Raw genomic sequence first — 20143 nt, forward strand, 5'->3', positions numbered from 1 at the left:
TTCTACTCGCTCTGACTGAGAAAATGAAACTTGCAGACGTTTTGTCTTTGAATAAACAACCAGTCATCTTTAACATTTTCATTTTTATCTTTAATAATTAATCTATACATCAAACACACTTCACTCAAAGCTGGAGACGACACCACAAACTGGTAGAAAATGTGCATTTCTTCTTTAAGGTATGTAAATGACAGTTAGATTCTTTGCTGCCACCTAGCGGCCAACTTTAGCGTCAGCCAGGAAGTCAGATGATGAGGAAAACCTGAAGCCTGTAATCAATGCAATTCTTAACACCTGGACACGTGTGTCCATCACTACTGTTCCTGTAGACTCCTGGCTGGCGTTACTTTGTGCAGCAGTTTCTCCTTTGTTTCGGCTATCTCCAGGTTTATTCTGATGGAAGTTTATATGTGATTCTGTTTTGTTCTGCATATTATTGACGATCGCTGTGTTTAGCAATGTTAATCTTATGCTTGGTTTGTTGGGTTCGCTAGGAAGCAGACGTGTCTGTGAAGGTAATATCACTGATGCAACTGTAATTTATCTCCCTTGGTGTGGAAAGAGGTATGCAGTAGTGATGGAGGAACTGAAGCTTTCTGAACCACTGAATCAATCTGAAGCAAGTGTTTGGAAGCATTTGATCAAATGAAATGTGGCGACATCTGCTGGATAAAATTATACATAGCATTCGTCAGACAGAAAGACACTGTTGTTTGTTTAACAATAAAGGATCTACAGTATGTGCATCTTGAAATGCTTGATTGTTTTTCTTTTAGAGAAAATAATAATATACTTGTATGAGTTTGCCATCATATAATACTGTATGTTTTAGATATATGCTTTTAAAAGATTGATAGAAATACAAAAATATATTTCCAAAATAAAAAAGTGAAATGCTTGTTCATCTAGGGACTGTGATGACAGTAGTTGTACAAAATGCTTGTGAAACTGGGAAGAGGATTTAAAAACCAGATCATTTGAGCTGAGTTAGGCTTTAGTCTGTTCCTCTTCTTGGTTATCACCTCTCCAGCTTTGGAGAAGACCCTTTCACACGGCACAGAAGTTGCATGCATATGAAAATATTCTTTGTCAAGCTTGTAAAGATTTGGATAAACTGCCGCCCTAGAGTGCCAGTATTTTAAAGGGTCTTCTCCTCTGGAGAGGTAGGACTCAGACAAATACCACTGAACCTCCACTGTTGCTTCTGCCGTAGCATTTTGGACTCTGAGTTGCACCTGCAAGAAATCAGAACAGAAGAAGGTGAAATCCATTGTATGTGTTTTTGTCTCAAAGAAGGTTTTTCTACAGACTAATGCAACCAAGCAACTCAGCAGTCCAGAAGTTCCCACAGGTTGTCAGGGTCAGCCTCTTGTGTTGAGGGACCAGGGACTTCCTCTGTTGTGGACTGTAAAACAAATGGAAATCCATCCAGTTGTTTGATAGAGCATATATACAAGCAATGATCAAATAAAGAGAAAGCTATTAGCTGTGATGTTGAGGGTGTGACATGTTCTGATCTCCTCAGTCCTGCACATTCTGCTTTGACTCTGGTAACTGCCTCCTGTGCATTGGTCTGGTTGCCAAATGTTATTGTTTTGAACCTTGGCTCAAGAATAGTTGCCGTTGACAGGACCTGAATTTTTTCCACACTGCACCTTGCCAATAAAAAGTGCAGCAGATTTAGTCTCAGTAGCCGTGAGCATGGATGGAGCAGGGATGTGGACTTGATAGGAATGATGGGCATGACCTTGGATGCTGACACCTTCTTCTCTACTGAAAGCTCAGTAGTAGCCAGAGACAGCGGCCCCAGAACCTCAAGGCATTCAGCCACAGCCTCGTAGTCCACACAGTTTAGTGGCACCACATCTGTTGTTAGTGATGCAAGTGCTGCTCCCACTGGCTCACGCTGCTCATGTGGACGTCGGAACATGAGGAAAGTGGAATTCCACCTGGTTTCAACCTCTTCAATCAGCTTATGAGCTGCTTTTTCAAGTTGTTCCTGAACCTCTGTCAGTTTCTCCTTGGCCCTTGTGCTGGTTTTGAAGAAACAAACAACTTTTCTGGCTCACATACAGATCTCTGCTAGTTCTGCTGTTGCCTCCAGTGCCTTTTTTTTTTTTTGCCACCAAATTTAAACTATGCCCAGAACAAGGTATGTTGTGTAGTCTAAGAAGCCGAGCACTAGCCACCACATTTGCCTCATTGTCAGTGAGCAGACAGTGGATCTTGTTTTTAAGGCTCCATTCGTCAGTTAAGAGTTCTTTGGCATTCTTTAGGTTTTCAGCTGTGTGGGACTGAGGGACTCTCGTGACACCTAACAGAACACATGACAGTTTCACTTCCTCATTTCTATAATGACAGGTGACCCAGAGGAAGGCATCCATATTTCCCGATGTCCACATGTCTGCTGTCAAGCTGACTGCCACAGTCTTCTCCAGCTCTGCTCTAGCTTTCTCCTTGGCTTCTTTCTACTTTGTCTCCACCATGGCTCTCAGTGCTTGTCTTGTGGGCAGGACATATGTTGGGTCAAGCTTGTTAAAAAAGGCTTTAAAGCCTTTATCCCCAAGCACAGAAAATGGCTGGCAGTCCTGCACCATCATGTCTACCAAGGCCTCATCCAGTTCAGCTTGTCGCCCTTTAAAGCAGAAAATGGAAATAGTTATTGACACAGAACTTTTTCAAATGTAAATATTGTTGTTTTGTATCTTTTCCATTTTAATCTTGCTCTGTCTTTTTAATACATGCTAGTTGCCATAGGCTAACCATGTCCAGTTACTCCAGGAGCAGCAGGAGCAGCTGGATTGGGTGTAGTCTCAGGGTGTCTTGAGTGCAGGTGCCTCGGCATTGAAGAGGTGTTTTTATTAAAGGCCAGCTCTGGAGCACAGATCAGACACTTGACCTTTGTTGGGGTAATAATGTCAAAGTGCTCCCACACATAAGATCTGGTTCTTTTAGGGGCCTCTCATCCATTCTCCCTATCTCTCCTTTCCTCACTGTCAAACACTCAGACTATCACACAAACACTTAATGCTCTCACACTGGCTTTACACTCACACTTTCACAACTGACTAATGAACTAACTAAATAAATATGTATACAGGTATGTAAATCAATGTATAGTGTGTGAATGTCTATGTGCCAAGTTCATCTAATGTTCTACTAAAACCTTAAACTTCACTCTCCCTGGTTCTAAATCAATGAAACTACGTAACGTATGAAAAACTCTCCTCCTCTCAAAAACCCACAACCATCTGAGGGACTGTGTTCATTTATAATCATTGTGAGTTTGACAATCCCACCCTGCATTCAAACCTGGAGTGACACGTGGCTGATGACGGCCGATACGCGTGTGACGTGATGAAGCTTCATTTGGGGAGTCACGTGATGTTTGGACTGAAGAAGCCAGGCATCCAAACATCTGGTGGTGATACTTGTGCTTTGAAAGCTCCACACTGTGTCGAGCGTCTGCTTGGAGCATAACATCTCTAGTACGTAGTGCTTATTCCCTCGTGCATGATGATGAAATGTTTGGTTGAATTTTAACAATCACCTCTCCTATAGTTAAATAGATGGAAATGAATAAATGTGTTTTATATCAACTAGTGGAAGTATGATGATTGGACAGAAAAGATTTGACTGAAATCAAATGGGAGTTTGTTCAAAGGTTTTGTTTGTAGTTTTGGTTCAACTTGCTTGTACATGAACTCATTGTTTTTTCCTTTCTTGTATTTCTTCTTTCTAGTTTTCATGGTGCTGGATAATAAAAGCCATTTAAGCACCAGTACGTGACTCTCCGCCTCATTCAGTGATTCCAAGGGACAGCTACAGAGAAAACCACCACGTCTGAACCATCTCACATCATCAACGGAGACCAGCAGCCGAGTCTACATCTTCCACCAAGATGACCAAGTAAAAGACAGTGTCTAATCTCTGGAGGTGCAACACAGGCAGTGAAACACTGGACTGGAATAATAAAGAAAGGACAAACACACTACATGACACCTGGAGTTCAATCTCCTAAATGAACAAGTCTTAAAGGTTTAAGAGCTGGAATGTCTGATGAATGTGATCCCCACCAACTTGAAGCTGATAAACAATGTTCATCTTTAATGCTCCTTCAGGAAGTCATGTAGGGGGTGTGAGGAAGAAATGGACTGAATGCCACATTCTCTCTCCGCCCAGGCAGACTCCATGATGTTTCACTCTACACCTTGTTCTATGAAGCTATGTCCATTGTTAATAGTCAATCTGCTGCTTTTTAAAGCTGACTGAAGTCATCAACCTCTCTCTGAATCTCTTACCTCCCTCCTCAGCGACCTGAGAGGCTCCGTTCTCTGGAGGATTGGAGCAAAGATCAGACTTTTACCGTCACAGTCTGAATTAATAAAACAATTCTACAAAGTTCAGAGCTGCAGGGTTTTTGTGTCCTTCACCGTTTTCAACATTTCTGCATCAGGATGACTCAAAACATCCTGAAAGTCGACAAAGAGAACACAATCAGACACATTTGAAGGTGTGCTCTTCCTCTTCCTCTACCTCCTCTCCTTCCTCCTTTTCCTTTTCCTCCTCTTCTTCGTCCTCCTATTCCTCTTCCTCCTCCTCCTCCTCTTCATCATCCAGTGTCTGAACTAAAATACAGCAGATTACAGCGTTAAAAACAAACTAGATCTAACATCTCCTTAAATATGTCACAATTAAACCTTCATAGAAACAAGCTCTTCAAATCTACACGTCTCTTTCGAGATCAACATTATCTTAAACCACTAAAGCTGATCATGTTTACATCCTTACAAACACTTTTTTATCACACTCACTAGAGAAATGTTGTTTGAACTCGTCTTTCAGCGCCCTCAGCGTTTTAGTTTTCACTTTCTTTAAGAAGCTTTATCTTTATCAACCATTTTCATTCCTGTTAAATTCAGTTTCTACTTTGTGATTTTAGTCCATTTTCATTGGACAAAGCTGGTAAAGGTCAAAAGTCATGCTTGATTTTGGTTCCAAATCTAAAAAGGGCTGCAGAACAGGTAAGTGCTGAGCCAGGTTGATGCTTTCGAGCCAAAGAAAGTCTAAACCTCTATCTGCAGCGCCCCCTGCTGTGTGGACGCCAGCGTCTAAACAAGCTGCTCATTAACTGGAACTAAGAATTCATCATTTTAGCAGCAACTCAGAAGCATTTAGTGATTAATTCAAGTCTTTTCTAATCATCAATATTTCTATTCATGTATTTTATTAAGAATAATCAAATCTCAGAAGGAAAACGTTCTCTTGGTTTGATGCTGATCAACCAGAGAATTGAACTCATTTCTGTGTCTAAATGTTTTAATTGTAAAATCAGGAGGAAATCGACCCAGATCAGAAAGAAGTTGATGAACTGATGGACTAATATCCTGGGATAAAAGATTCAGAACTGAACATGAACACATGAGCTTATCAATACTGTGCTCCACAGATATGTATAGCCTGTATAAAAACAGGCAGCACCTCAGCACCATCAGTAGCATTTAATAGTACTCCACAGTGTGTTGTTAGATGGGATAGTGTAGCAGCTAAAGGTCTAATAACTTTATCAAATAGTTGATGTGCAGCCTCCTTCTCTCTGTTACCACAGGACGTTTGGTCAAGTTGTTAACTGACTGCTGTCCAGAGGATTTGGACCGTTCCTCTGCTAGCGTTAGCCTTAGCATGTCTTTGTTGCAGTAGTACTTTTGTTGTATTTCAGGACTGACATGTCACGGTAGTATGGGCTTCATCTTTAGTGAAGTATTTCCACACACTTGATGAACCAATGACCCACTGGGCTCCTCACCTGTCTTCTAGGAGGCGTCCATGTTGTTATTGTCACGTGATCAGTGACTAGTCCACATGATGCTTAAAGGGTCATGGTACAGCAGTTAAGTCCACTAGTCTGTACAACCCCTAATGTGGACGAGAAGACGTTTCCTTCAAGTCTTCACCCTTAGCAAAAAGTAGTATACTTGAAGTTAATTTTATTAAGTATACTTGAGTATAAGTATAAGTATAGTAAGTATACTATAGACCATGTACTTGTAGTGTACTAGAAAGTATACTAATTTAATACTTCTTCTGGCTAAATTGGAACGTTTTAAGTATATAAAAGTATACTTTAAGTTTACTTATAAAAGTATACTTTTATAAACTAAAATGTGGACTAGAAGTATATACGTAGTTTACTAGTAGCATATAGATGAGTGTACTTGTGGTATACTTGAAAGTGCACTTTTGTAAACTTAAAATTACCTTATAAAGTATACTTAAAGTATACTTTTATGAACTTAAAAATGTTCCAATTTAGTCTGAACAAGTATTAAATTAGTTTACCTTCTAGTACACTACAAGTACATGGTCTGTAGTATACTTGCTATACGTGTACTTATACTCAAGCATACTTAATAAAATGAACTTTAAGTATACTACTTTTTGCTAAGGGTAAGTATGAACTTGGAATTACTAAAACTGAAAAACACAATTTTTTGCTATTTTACTAGTTTCCCTTTCGTTAAACTACAAGTATACTTGTAAATTTGCTTAGCATATCACTTGTAGCATACTATTTATATACTTGAAATATACTTCTTAAAGTATGCTTAAAGTTAACTCGTACTGTGTGTACACTAGACTGCAATGTATTTACAAAATCACAAGAGAGAATGTTGAGAACAAGTTTGATATATTTATAGAACATTGTATAACATACCATACAGTGTATTTACAAATACCTGCTAAAAGATGTGCATTTCAAAAACAAAGCGCTTCTATGAAATTAAGTCCTTCTTTGCTGAAAAATGAAACAATGTAACAATGTAACAATGTAACCAAAACAGTGTCTCCAACTGAGAACTGAAGTCCTTCCTTGTCATAAAAAGGTAAAAGAAAAGTGCACGTCTTTGGAACCAAAAATAATAAATACCTTGACAGAAACAAAAACGTTACTTTTATAACTTCTTTTCAGCTACTTGCTTGGCATAGCTTATACTGTTGCATTTCTTTCTTCTGATTGGTCTCACATCTTGCATGGTGGTGTCTGGGAACTTGGCCTGGACATGGACTGTGAGGGAAAAACACAAAACATTACTTCAGTGTTGTTTTTATTCACCATCCACAATTAACACACTTGTTAAAGAGGCATGAAGGATGGTTTATCAGGTACATGTCTGAACTTAAATGCAATCAGGAAAAAAAAAAAAACTCTATAGAGGGAATGCACATACATCACACCCCAATCAGCTAGACCAAGGATGGGCAACTCAAATGATGGAGGGGGCCACAATCTTTCATTGACATTACCAGAGGGCCACATAGGACTGCACACTTAACCAGATATGATAAAACTGACATTTTAAATATGTTTGTGTATGTATGTATATATGTTTATTGAAGCAAACAAAAATAACCACTAAGTTATTTTTTTCAGTGCAAAGGGCTCATGAAAATAAAACATACAAATCACCATCCTCTTCAAGGATGGCAGAAACCTGCAGAACATTAGACAAACATTAATTGCAAGAATTTATTTGTGAATTTTTACACTAAGAAAGAGTTTAACATGTCTCCTGTACTCTTCTACCTCACCACTACCAGCAGTGAGCACTGGTAAAAAGTCGCTGTTGTTTGCTACATTTGATTTAAGGTCCGTTACGATAGCAGCCCTTGCAGCTTCAGTATACTCCTCCTATTTATCTTTGTGCAACGTGTTGTAGTGGCAACTTAAATTGAAATCTTTCATGGCAGATAACGTCTCTAAACAGACTAAGCACATAGGTTTGCTTTTAAATTCTGTGAACATCTAGTCCATCTTGTGGCCAACTGTGTGATTACAACTGATTCAGTGCCGCAGAGGACACATTTTTATAATTATCAAAAATTAATCTAAAGGCCACTTCGAGTGAGGTCGCGGGCCGTGTGCGGCCCCTGGGCCGCCAGTTGCCCATCCCTGATCTAGAATATGACAGAGTGGTAACTGATGGAAAACAATGAGCAGCATGCCGGCGGTGACGTCACGTGCAAACAACTGGGCTATGACAAAGTGACAGATTAAATCAATGCTATCAAGGTAACTGGGAAGAAATAAAATGCAACAACTTACCACCAAACATTAAAACCTTTGCTGGGAAAAAGGCTGGACCGTCTGACTTTTCTCTGCCTTTAATGTTCCACTTCACCTCCATGTCATTTTCTCCTTATTTCCTTGTTGAGAACGGGACCATTGGTTTTTCTTTGGAGAACAAGATCGTTACCTGCAGCGATGGACGCCAGCTTGAAATTAGGCTCCCATTGGCTGCCAGGTAGGGAGGCGGGAACATGGACCGGAAGTGCAGAGCGCGACTGTACAGTTTATGTGCGCGACACTGTGACAGCGAGAGCTGGAGAAGCTTCTGAATTAGCTCATTAGAGCTAACATGGAGAAATGTCGTAGACCTTATAAAAGATATTTGGAGGATTACAGAGCAGAGATTCCAAGGACTACCAAGTTCAGATGGAAAGTAAAAGTAAGTAACAGATAACGAATTAAGACTGTTATGATTTCATGATGTCTAAGATCAGAACACACACACAGAGCTCCTCCACACCTAGGCTTTTGGATACTGCCTTTCAACAGGTAAATACACAATGACACAGTTTGTCCAAGTTATTACAGACATCAAATCTTGAATTATGTCAGGACATCTTCTGTTGCCAGGATACATTCCCCCATATATCTGGGTAACTTTCTTATCCTGCTTGATTGACTTTTAAGAATCTTTCCTAAACTGTGCTGTCAGCTCCCCTGGTAGGTATAATCATTACCACATGTCATATGCCACGTCACTGATTTATATAATATTCATCAGAGGGCTTCCAGTGACACCCTCAAAAAGTGTCAACAGTGCACACATGTAGTTTACCGTACATGTAGTTAGAGGTTTGCTGTAATAGTTGAGTGCATTCATACCATCTAACAGACAGTTTATCTTAATTGTGGTACATTTTGACCTATCTTCTAGTCTAACCCAAGTGTAGATGAATGACAACATTGTCAGCACAAGGCAAAAGTCATCATTTTATTAACTACATTTTTCATTCTCTTTCTTTTGTTCACATGTAGAATGATAATAAAGATAACCAAATCAACACAGAAGAACACTGGAGTAACTATTCCAACAGTGAAGAAGAAGATGATAAAGTCAACACTAAGAACCCTACCACAAGCAAACTAGATGTGGACATTTCAGACTAAAGAAGAGATACAACAGTACTGTATGCTTGAAAGATGATACATTTAGTTTAATTAATGACTTGGTTATTTTTAAACAAACGTGTTGACATCACATTTCTGCTTTTTGTTCATGTGCCAAACTATGTTGTGTTTTGGTTGAGGTACTTACTGAATCAGACAGGCCTGTATGTAAAGATTCACTGTACAAAGTACTTTATACATGAGGGTAAAAAACTAAACTGTTAATGCTGTGTGGCCTGACATGACTAAAACTAAATGTGTTCTTGTTGAAACAGATGATGATGTGTACATAACACCATTGCCAAACTCTTATGAAAGGGACTAGAACTTGATCAATAAAGTCAAGTCAATGTTTCTGTTGTTGTGTATGTGTTTAAGGTACATAAAGATAATGCTAGTGAGCACACAAACTATTTACTGTAAACTTTTAAAGTTCAACACTGTATGATCTTGAACATGTAAGTTTCTAACAGGTAATACCACAAACAAATTGTGTAGTGGAAAAACATTTTTATTCTGCTAAATTAAATATATGCACAAGTCAATGACTTGATCTTATTCTGTACTTGGACTAAGATATACTAAGTATTAGTACTTTGTGGCAGAAAGTAGTAAAAAGTATACCAAAGTACAAGTATAAGCTTTAGTTTTAAAGTATAAGTGTACGTCTTTATTATATATACTTAGTCTTAGACTTTTCTTTATACTTTTCACTATAAGCTAAGTATACTTCACTATACTATTCTTAAGTATATGAAATATAGTATATAACAAGTAAACTTCAAGTATACTACCTCAATTTTAGTATAAAATAAGTATACTTGTAGTACACTTGAATAAACTTCTTTTTGCTAAGGGCAACTCTCAATGACTGGTGGGAGTTTAGAGTTTCTCTTCTGGTGGGAGAGGTCCCAGGTTCAAATCCAGGACCAGACCGTCTTTTGGAGCAGCAGTGACTGGAAAAGCAGCTTTGGCAGGTTCTTCACCATACAGGTTTATCCTGAAAATAATAAGACGCATAAACACACACGCACACACACGCATTCACACGGAACATCGTTTGTGTTGACTCCTCCTCTCAGGCTGTTCCCTGGTTTCAGTTTCATTTCTCTTTCTCCAGGATCGTGTCGCAGATATTTTTCTCTCCGTGTCAAACTCCATCTGAAGGTAATGAAGCAGTTTTGAATGTTTTCTTGGTTAACATCAGATGTCAGCAGCTCAGCTCCAACAGAAGCAGCAGAAATCTGCAGCTCCATAAATTCACGTTAATCTGAGTCAGAGCTGAAAATCCAGAGTCTGGAGGAGGACTAGTATGAAACTGATCCGCCATTTCTAGTCTCTGCGTGATCAGCGCCAGACCTGCTTCCTAAATATGATTTCAACTTATTTGATTATTTCCATCCATGACACAGTCTTTGATTTGAAATCTGTCTCTAGAAGTTTGATCTGCTTTTCTAACGGGAAGCGCTGGAAGTAACTAAGTACTTTTACTCCAGTTCAACATAGAGACGCTTTCTACATGATAGACACATTTCTATCTAGAATATAGAAGAGTTTAAAACATGGAATGGACATGAGATATGTTGTGTTCATATGTAAATCTATGTCTGATATCTAGAGTTTTCTATATAGAAAGTAAATCTATTAAAGACTCAAGTGGTGTTTCTTGTCACCTCCTCAGTATATGAATGAAAACATATTAGTGTGAGATTGTGTTTCTCCTGGTCCCACTGTGCTACATATCTGCTGACAAGACACCACAACATGTTACAAGACAGAATACAAAAGGAATAAATGAAAAGAAGGTTTACTAGTACATGAAGAATGTGTTTAAAAATATATACAAGATATTTAATGTCTGTATAAAATATAGAAAGTCTATGAACTGGAAGATAGTATAAAATATATACGTTGATCATGATGGACCTGAGTTTGTTGAAAGTCTCAGTGTCAGTGAACGCATCATGTGTGTCCTCCATGGCTCCATCTAGTGGGCGGAAAGTAGAAGTACAGCAGCTGATGACCTGGACCTGGACCTGAATCAGGATCTGGAGCCAGCTGTGTGTCCTTGAAGAGTGACCGGTCCAAGGACATTATTTATGAGTTTAAAGGAGGACGTGGTTCTGGTCCAGAGAGGTAAAGTGTCAGTAAATCTGTCTGACTTGAGGAGCTGAGGATAAATAAACATTGACTTACTCATGTCTGTTTTATCTCTGCTGCTTAGATGTTGTATATGTTTCCTCAGAAGATAAACAGATGTTGATCTAAAACAACACAGACACACTGGAAGAAGAAGATAGACAACATATAGATATACAGTAGAACAATCACTAACTTTATACAAGTCACATGGTTTGAGTAACTTGCTGAATTCTTGCTTCTTTTACAAAGATCTTCTAAAATGGCCGACACAGTAAGTGTCAGGCCTTAGAGGAGGAGACGGATAAGAGACTGATCTTTGAAGCAGAGTAGTGTCTTCAGTCTTTAATCAGCTGTTCAGTCTGTGTCCATGGAGACAAGTCTTCATTCTGTTTGACTGTGGACCAGAGAGAGAGAAGATGAGATCTGTCTGAGGAGAGGAGGAGCTAAACTCATGCTAAGCTAAGCAGAGTTCATATAGACACAGTCTGCACATTAGTATGAAACATTGAGGAAGAGAGTCAGCAGCTCCACGTCTGAGGCCTCGGCCTGCAGGTCTTCTTCATGGTAGAGACTCAGATGAAACTCATCAGCTGTAACGCTGCAGAGGAAGTGGAGCTGGAGAATAAAAACTCCTGGTTCATCTACGTTCTAGTCTTCATGGACACTCGTGACCTTTGGTTTATTCCTGGAAGAGTGAACATTGTTATGTCCAGAAACTAAACTCAGACAAAGACGTCTGGACGAGAAGACGTTTCCTCCAAGTGTTCAGCTCTAAATGACTGGTGGGGAGTTTAGGTTTTTATCACCTGAAGGTCACATGACTAGAGTCTGTCAATGACCTGATACTCACCTGGACCTGGACCTGGACGTGGACCTGGAGGAACCTGTTCTGATGAACCTGGTAGTTCTCTGATGATCCATTACTGTCCAGAGTCTCCTCAGATGTTTAGAACATGTGGACATTGTTGTCCCTTGTCCTTCAGGTGTAGGTGGACAGCTGAGTCCTGACCTGAAGACCTTGTTTGAGTCGTAGAGAAGATAAACTCAGGATGAGTTGGGGGGAAGGACATCCAGGCTATTTTGTGTAGACACTTTGTTTCTAATTTTCCAGTTGTAAGCACAAGTGAGACCACCTTCCACCTGGTCTCACCTTTCAGTACTACTGAAAGCCTCTCGCCCCTGTCTAACGAATTGGATGGGCTGATGTGATGCTGGTGGGCTGGCATGGTTCACTTCGAGTCTGCGTGCTTCGATGGCTTCAGCTAGATTTCGCAGAACCCTGTTGTGACTCCACCCATATTGCCCCTGGGTCAGCGCAGTCTTGCGGCCAGAGAGGGTGTGTTGGCTGGGAGACTGGGATTTTGGTGGCCACAAAGTTGGCATGGCTGTTCTGTGCTGTACCAGCGGTGCATGTTTTGTCGTAAGTGGCTCTGATCAAGAAGCTCAGCCTTGCTTGGGGCAACTTCCATAGATCAGACCACGTGATAGTCCTGTCAGTGACAGCCCCCAAAGTTAAAATAGTGAAATATGTTTGAGGTGACAAAGGTTTCTTAATGTTTCTGTCTGGTTTGTTTTCTGTGTGGCTGATAATGGCCTGTCAGTCACTCACTGTGGACTGGTGGACGTTTTACAGTCTTCAGTCTCTGGCTCTGGGTTCCTTCTCCAGCTGATTCATCAGGGAGGCAAAGCTTTATGAAACAGCTGCAGACTGAGCTGTTGATGGTCAGTGGGATCAGCAGGACTAGTAAACCTTTACCACTACAGAGACTCATCTGATTCACTCTTCACATCCACATATCACTCCAGGGACATTTATCTTGTGTTTGTCTCTGTGTGGACAGACATGATGAGAGCTAATTGTTGATGATTGGTCCACAGAGTCCACCAGCAGAGCTCAGAGGTTCTTAGTGGTCAGCCTGCCCAGCAGCATCAGACACAGCTGGACTCCATCTTTCTGGTCTGTACATGTACAACAACTACTTTCCATCATCTCCATGCTGCACTTTGTAGACCAGTGGATTGTCAGTGTGTCCAACATGGATCTGATGTTTGTCTCCATGATTTCACTCTGCTTGTGTCATTCATATCCTATTCTGTTCTAGCTGCTGGAGGACAACATCATCACTTTTGTGAAGAATGACCTGAAGAAGATCAAAAAGGTTCTGAGTCCAGATTACCCAGAATGCTCAGAGAGTCAGAGGGAGGATGAGGAGGTGTTGGAAGGTGAGGATGAAGAGCAGAGGAGGAGCAGCAGAGGTTTATTTCTGAAGATCACAATGAACTTCCTGAGGAGAATGAAGCAGGAGGAGCTGGCTGACTGTCTGCAGAGCAGTAAGAGGATTTCTCTAAACATTGAAGCTGCTGGAGAAATGGGACATTTACTAATGTCTCCAGAGATGAACCAAGATATATTCACACACTCATTCTTTAGAGCAATGACATGTTGGAATATTTATTGGAGAGTTTATTCATTCATCTTATTTCTTGTTTATTCATTCAGGACTTGAAGCTCATGAAGTTTGTGGACGTAAAGTTAAATCTACTCTGAAGGAGAAGTTCCAGTGTGTGTTTGAGGGGATTGCTAAAGCAGGAAACTCAACCCTTCTGAATAAGATCTACACAGAGCTCTACATCACAGAGGGAGGGACTGCAGAGGTCAATGATGAACATGAGGTCAGACAGATTGAAACAGCATCCAGGAAACCACACAGACCAGAAACAAGCATCAGACAAGAAGACCTCTTTAAAGCCTCACCTGGAAACCATCGACCAGTCAGAAGAGTGATGACAAAGGGAGTGGCTGGCATTGGGAAAACAGTCTTAACACAGAAGTTCACTCTGGACTGGGCTGAAGACAAAGCCAACCAGGACATCCTCTTCATATTTCCATTGACTTTCAGAGAGCTGAATGTGTTGAAAGAGAGAAAGTTCAGCTTGGTGGAACTTGTTCATCACTTCTTTACTGAAACCAAAGAAGCAGGAATCTGCAGCTTTGAAGAGTTCCAGGTTGTGTTCATCTTTGACGGTCTGGATGAGTGTCGACTTCCTCTGGACTTCCACAACACTGAGATCCTGACTGATGTTACAGAGTCCACCTCAGTGGATGTGCTGCTGACAAACCTCATCAGGGGGAAACTGCTTCCCTCTGCTCGCCTCTGGATAACCTCTCGACCTGCAGCAGCCAATCAGATCCCTCCTGAATGTGTTGACATGGTGACAGAGCTCAGAGGGTTCACTGACCCCCAGAAGGAGGAGTACTTCAGGAAGAGATTCAGAGATGAGGAGCAGGCCAGCAGGATCATCTCCCACATCAAGACATCACGAAGCCTCCACATCATGTGTCACATCCCAGTCTTCTGCTGGATCACTGCTACAGTTCTGGAGGATGTGTTGGAAACCAGAGAGGGAGGAGAGCTGCCCAAGACCCTGACTGAGATGTACATTCAATTCCTGGTGGTTCAGAACAAAGTGAAGAAGGTCAAGTATGATGGAGGAGCTGAGACAGATCCACACTGGAGTCCAGAGAGCAGGAAGATGATTGAGTCTCTGGGAAAACTGGCTTTTGATCAGCTGCTGAAAGGAAACCTGATCTTCTATGAATCAGACCTGACAGAGTGTGGCATCGATATCAGAGCAGCCTCAGTGTACTCAGGAGTGTTCGCACAGATCTTTAAAGAGGAGAGAGGACTGTACCAGGACAAGGTGTTCTGCTTCGTCCATCTGAGTTTTCAGGAGTTTCTTGCTGCAGTCTACATGATCCACTGTTACACCAACAGGAAGACAGAGGTGCTGAAGGACTTCCTGGGAAGAAACTACAATAACTCACCTCTGGATGAATTTCTGAACAGAGTCATGATTAAATCTCTGGAGAGTAAAAATGGTCACCTGGACCTGTTTGTTCGCTTCCTTCATGGCCTCTCTCTGGAGTCCAACCAGAGACTCTTAGGAGGTCTGCTGGGTCAGACAGAGAACAGTCCAGAAATCATCCAGAGAACCATCAACAACCTGAAGAAGATGAACACTGATGAAATCTCTCCTGACAGAAGCATCAACATCTTCCACTGTCTGATGGAGATGAACAACCTCTCAGTTCATCAGGACATCCAAGAGTTCCTTAAGTCTGAGACCAGATCAAATAAGGAACTCTCTGAGATCCACTGCTCAGCTCTGGCCTACATGCTGCAGATGTCAGAGGAGGTTCTGGATGAGTTGGACCTGGATCAGTACCGAACATCAATGGAGGGACGACGGAGACTGATCCCAGCTGTGAGGAACTGCAGAAAGGCTGAGTGAGTCCTGATGTGATCATTAACAGAATCAATCAGTGGAGATTAGTAGTTTAGTTCTTCAGACAGATAAAACTCTGAGAACATCTTTGTGATGATTTGATGGTGAAAAGAATTCAACCTGATTGTTGTCTGATCCAGATGTCCTCATGATGGGATCAGATCCACTGACAGACTGTGGACAGTCTGGAAGCCTCAATGTAACTCAGTGTTGTCTCCATTCATCTGCACATTCAAATAAACAAAGGTCTGAGAGAGATGATGAGAATGATAGTTTCCTGTCAAACACAGTCAGTGAAGATGAGCTGAACCACTGATGTGGAGACAAAATGTCCACCAGGATGTGTCCAACTGTCCACTCATCAAACCCATCATGTTCATAGAAATGTCTTTTTCCATTATAACAGATTTTATTTATTTGTCTCATCACAGACTTGTTCACTGTGAACTCTCAGAGAGTCACTATGAAGTCGTGGCCTCAGCTCTGAAGTCCAGCCCCTCCCATCTGAAACATCTGGACCTGAGTAACAACAACCTGGAGGATTCAGGAGTGAAGCATCTGTCTGCTGGACTGGAGAGTCCAAACTGTAAACTGGAGACTCTGAGGTCAGTTTTCATTTATTTTCTTCTCAGGCTTCTAAAGAATGGAGATCCAGTTTAGATAAAAGTCAGGAGTGCCAGATAGAAAAGGAGCTCAAAGAGTTTATATGAAGGAGCATCATGTTCCTGAACATCAGCAGGTAACTCCTCAGTCATCTGTGGTGGGTCTGATCACAAACCAGATCAAGTCCAGTGTTCACATGTACATTGACAGACTTCTTTGTGTCACTAATCATTCTTTCTGTACATACTGTCTGTGGAGAAATCCCCTTATAGTCTGACTCCAATGAGACAAGATGGAGGAAAACATCCACAGTGTTTGTTGTGTGGATGAATGATTGTAAAGTTGAGATGATGAAGATCCACAATAACACAAGGACAAAGTCACTCTACTCATTTTAGAGAACAGCTCATTGATCAGGACACATTTCAGACCTCAACACATCTGATTGATCATCAGTCATTTCATCTTTTATTCTTTATTCAGGTTGATTGACTGCAGTTTGTCAGAGGTCAGCTGTGATTCTCTGGTCTCAGCTCTGAAGTCCAACCCCTCCCATCTGAAACATCTCAACCTGAGTGACAACGACTTGAAGGATGCAGGAGTGAAGCAGCTGTGTGGTTTTCTGGAGAGTCCAGACTGTAGACTGGAGGTTCTAGAGTAAGTTCACTGTCTCTTACTGTTGTAGATCTGTTATGTTTAATCACCAACTGAATCTAGTTTATTTTAAATAAAACTTTATTGTTCCGCAAAGTGAAGACAAATACAACCTCATTTAAATAACTGTATAACGTTGAGCTTCATTCCTGGTCAACACACACATTGATGAGGACACTTTTAAAGCCACAACACATCTGATTGATCATCAATCATTTCTTCTTTTATTGTTTATTCAGATTGAGTGGCTGCTGGTTGTCAAAGATCAGCTGTGATTCTCTGGTCTCAGCTCTGAAGTCCAACCCCTCCCATCTGAAATATCTGTACCTGTGTCTCAACAAGCTGAAGGATTCAGATGTGAAGCAGCTTCTTGATCTTGTGAAGAGTCCAGACTATAAACTGGAGACTCTGGAGTGAGTAGAGGGTTCCAGTCAGTCCATGAAAGACAGAGAGAGAGACAACAGTCAGCCAATGAGCCAGAAGCTTGTTGTGATCGTGTGTTTGAGTTGATGTGTTGATGTGTCCAGGAAATAAAGCTGGATTCCAGCTGACAGCCTTCCAAGATGTATAGAGACAGTGGTGGTCATTCATCAAATCTGATCAACAACTGATCACAGCTCTGAGATCAGTCTGACTGAATCCTGCACATCACAGAACCAGCATTACATTTAGTAACCATGAGCAGAGTCATCACATGTGTCATTAGTTTGATCAGATCTCTTCAATGACAGCCTCCATGTTTATTAGTCAGCTGATCTTTGTTTAAATGGAGCAGCAGTAAATCCATCACTAAAGTGTTGGTGCAGTAATGAAGCGTTCAGGACTCTCAGCAGTTTATTAGTGAAATCTGCAGAGGAAACAGACTTGATGCTAAAAGTCTCTGCAGGTCTGTGTGTGTTCACTCCAACACGTTAACATGAACAGGACTGAAGTCCCTGCTAATCTTTCTACTGGATGTGATGATGAAGGGAGACTCTGGAAACACTCCTTTACCTCCTCTCTTCTTTCTCCTTCTCTCTACAGATGGGTCTCATGGTGGTAAACAGGACGGTGTGTGTTGTGAGAGGATGAGCTGTGTCCTGATGATCCAGCGGTTGAAGCAGACTCTGACTGGACCATGTTACTGGGAGGTGGAGAGGAGAGCTTCATCCACATGGTCTCCATTTAAGACCATCAACAGAGCTGCACTTCAACTCTTCACAGAGCTCCAACAAATCAAGTCCAGTCCCTCATGAATGATTCAGACACATGTCAACCTGCCAGCATCAACAGTCCTTCCTGTTGTTGTGTAGATGTTTGTTCCATGTCTTCTCTTGTCTCTGTAGAAACAGTAGATTCCAGATATTTTTACTCCTGTTTCACCCACATATTTATTGTGTTGGAACGAGCAGCAGCTGCAGTCTGTCATTGGTTATTGATTGGTGAGTATTTCCTGTTTGTAGAACTGGTGGTGAACTGTAGGAACAGGTGAGTTTAGAGACTAAAAGATGATTTAAAAGTAGCTGAAGATAAAACATGAAGCTGTCGACTGTAAAGCTCACAGTCAGACCAGAGACTCCATAAGATCCATGCTGGAGCTGGAATGAGTCTTCTTCAGTTACATCCACAAATACATCACTCCAGGTCATTCGTGGACGAGGTGAGATGATCATATATATATATGATCATATATATGGCCCTCAGGCCTAAACCGGCCCTCCAGAGGTTATCTCTTTTCTGTCTCTACCCGGCTGGCCTTAGGCAGATGGGTTCCTCCATATGAGCTGAGTTCTGTTCAAGGTTTCTTCCTGTTAAAAGGGAGTTTTTCCTGCCACCGTCTCCTTCAGGCTGCTCTGGAGGTTTCAGGCCGGGTTTTGTAAAGCGTCTTGAGACAATTTGTATTGTTATTGACGCTAAATTAATAAAATTGAATAATCTGGCCCACAGGATGAATCTGTAAAGTACGTAGAAGACTACTGGTATTTGGGAAGGTTCATTAAGTATCTGGAATGTCCTATGTTCAACATGGTTCCTGAAAGCACCATTTTCTTGTGGCGTTAATGGTATGGACAGGTGTCAATCTGTTTGATTAGCCAATCAGTGATGTTCAAGTTAACCTACCTGGTAAACAGGTGGGTGGGACTGAGAGGAAAGAGACGGAGCGAGACAGAAAGTCAACTCTAAAACTTCAGTTCAATAATGTATATTTATTTAAGTTAGTGTGATTTAGTTCCGTGTCTGCCTGAACCACTTAGTGTATTTGTTTGTTGGAGAGACTGGACGCTCAGTGGAGCCTTTTCTGTCTGGAATTCTACTTAATTGATGCTAAACCGTGACCACACTGAGGACTGATGCTAGTTAGCTCCTCATGCTAACAGTATGAGAGACTTGTTCTTGGGAAACACTTCCTGCACCATGCTTCTGAACGTGGACGGAGCCTGAGGACGTGTTTCGACACCACAGTGACGGGACACTGCTGAAGGAGGGTTTACCAAACTATATCTAACAGCACTCTGTATCCCAGGAACTGTGAGTACTGTTAAGACACTGAGAACTGGATCCAAATGGGCTCCAACATGCTCCAGTGGTTTGGTACCATACACCAATGAACTAAGAATCTATTCAAAATACATTTTCTTCTTTTTATATTAAATTCAACACCTGGTCACAAATCAATGTTCTGTGTGCTTCTATTAGTACCTTGGTGATCATGTATTTCCTGGTAACCAGCAGTGTTGTGTGTAACGCGTTACAGTAACGTAACTACTTTTTCGGGTAAAAAGTAGGGTAACGCGCTACTACTGAAAATTTGGTAACGTAACGTAGTTCCTTTTTCAAATCGGGGCAACGTTACTTTTCCCAGGGACAGATTTGACAGCGATGCTGCTGCCCCCCTGCACGCACGCATCACTGTGACTCTCTCTATCGCGCTCTTCTCTCTCACCGGTAGCCTGACTCTGTCCAGGGACAGCGGGCCCCCCCCGCATCATTCTCTCTGTCACCTGATTGCAGCTGGATCTCTCTCATCCTGTTTCTGTCAAAGATAACGTGTTGTGTCGGGCTTTTATACAAGCTAATGGACGTTAACATTAGAGCTAGCCTGTTAGGTTACGTTACAAGGCTGGTAAACGTTGGCTGCGCTGTGCTTGCTCTACGTTCACTTTACTAGTCCCAGCTTCACCGTCACCAACTTTTTTTTAAAATATTTGTTAAGAAAGTCTTTAAGGCATCTATTTTCTTCTT

The 20143-nt window shown here is 41.3% G+C and overlaps 1 protein-coding gene across 1 annotated transcript; it reads left to right on the plus strand.

The window, feature by feature from the left end:
• Nucleotides 1–8263: 8263 nt before the first annotated feature.
• Nucleotides 8264–19575, plus strand: LOC311495004 (protein NLRC3-like; the record flags this gene model as incomplete). Its single annotated transcript, XM_084554286.1, has 9 exons — nt 8264–8303; nt 11281–11371; nt 13256–13334; nt 13480–13708; nt 13878–15666; nt 16096–16269; nt 16751–16924; nt 17161–17334; nt 17945–19575. 9 exons carry the CDS (start codon nt 8264–8266, stop codon nt 17961–17963), a joined length of 2769 nt encoding a protein of 922 aa, XP_084410412.1. The 3' UTR covers nt 17964–19575.
• Between the last annotated feature and the right edge of the window lie 568 nt (nt 19576–20143).

Source organism: Chelon labrosus (genome assembly GCF_963514085.1).
Source record: "Chelon labrosus genome assembly, chromosome: 10".
Classification (NCBI taxonomy): Eukaryota; Metazoa; Chordata; class Actinopteri; order Mugiliformes; family Mugilidae; genus Chelon; species Chelon labrosus.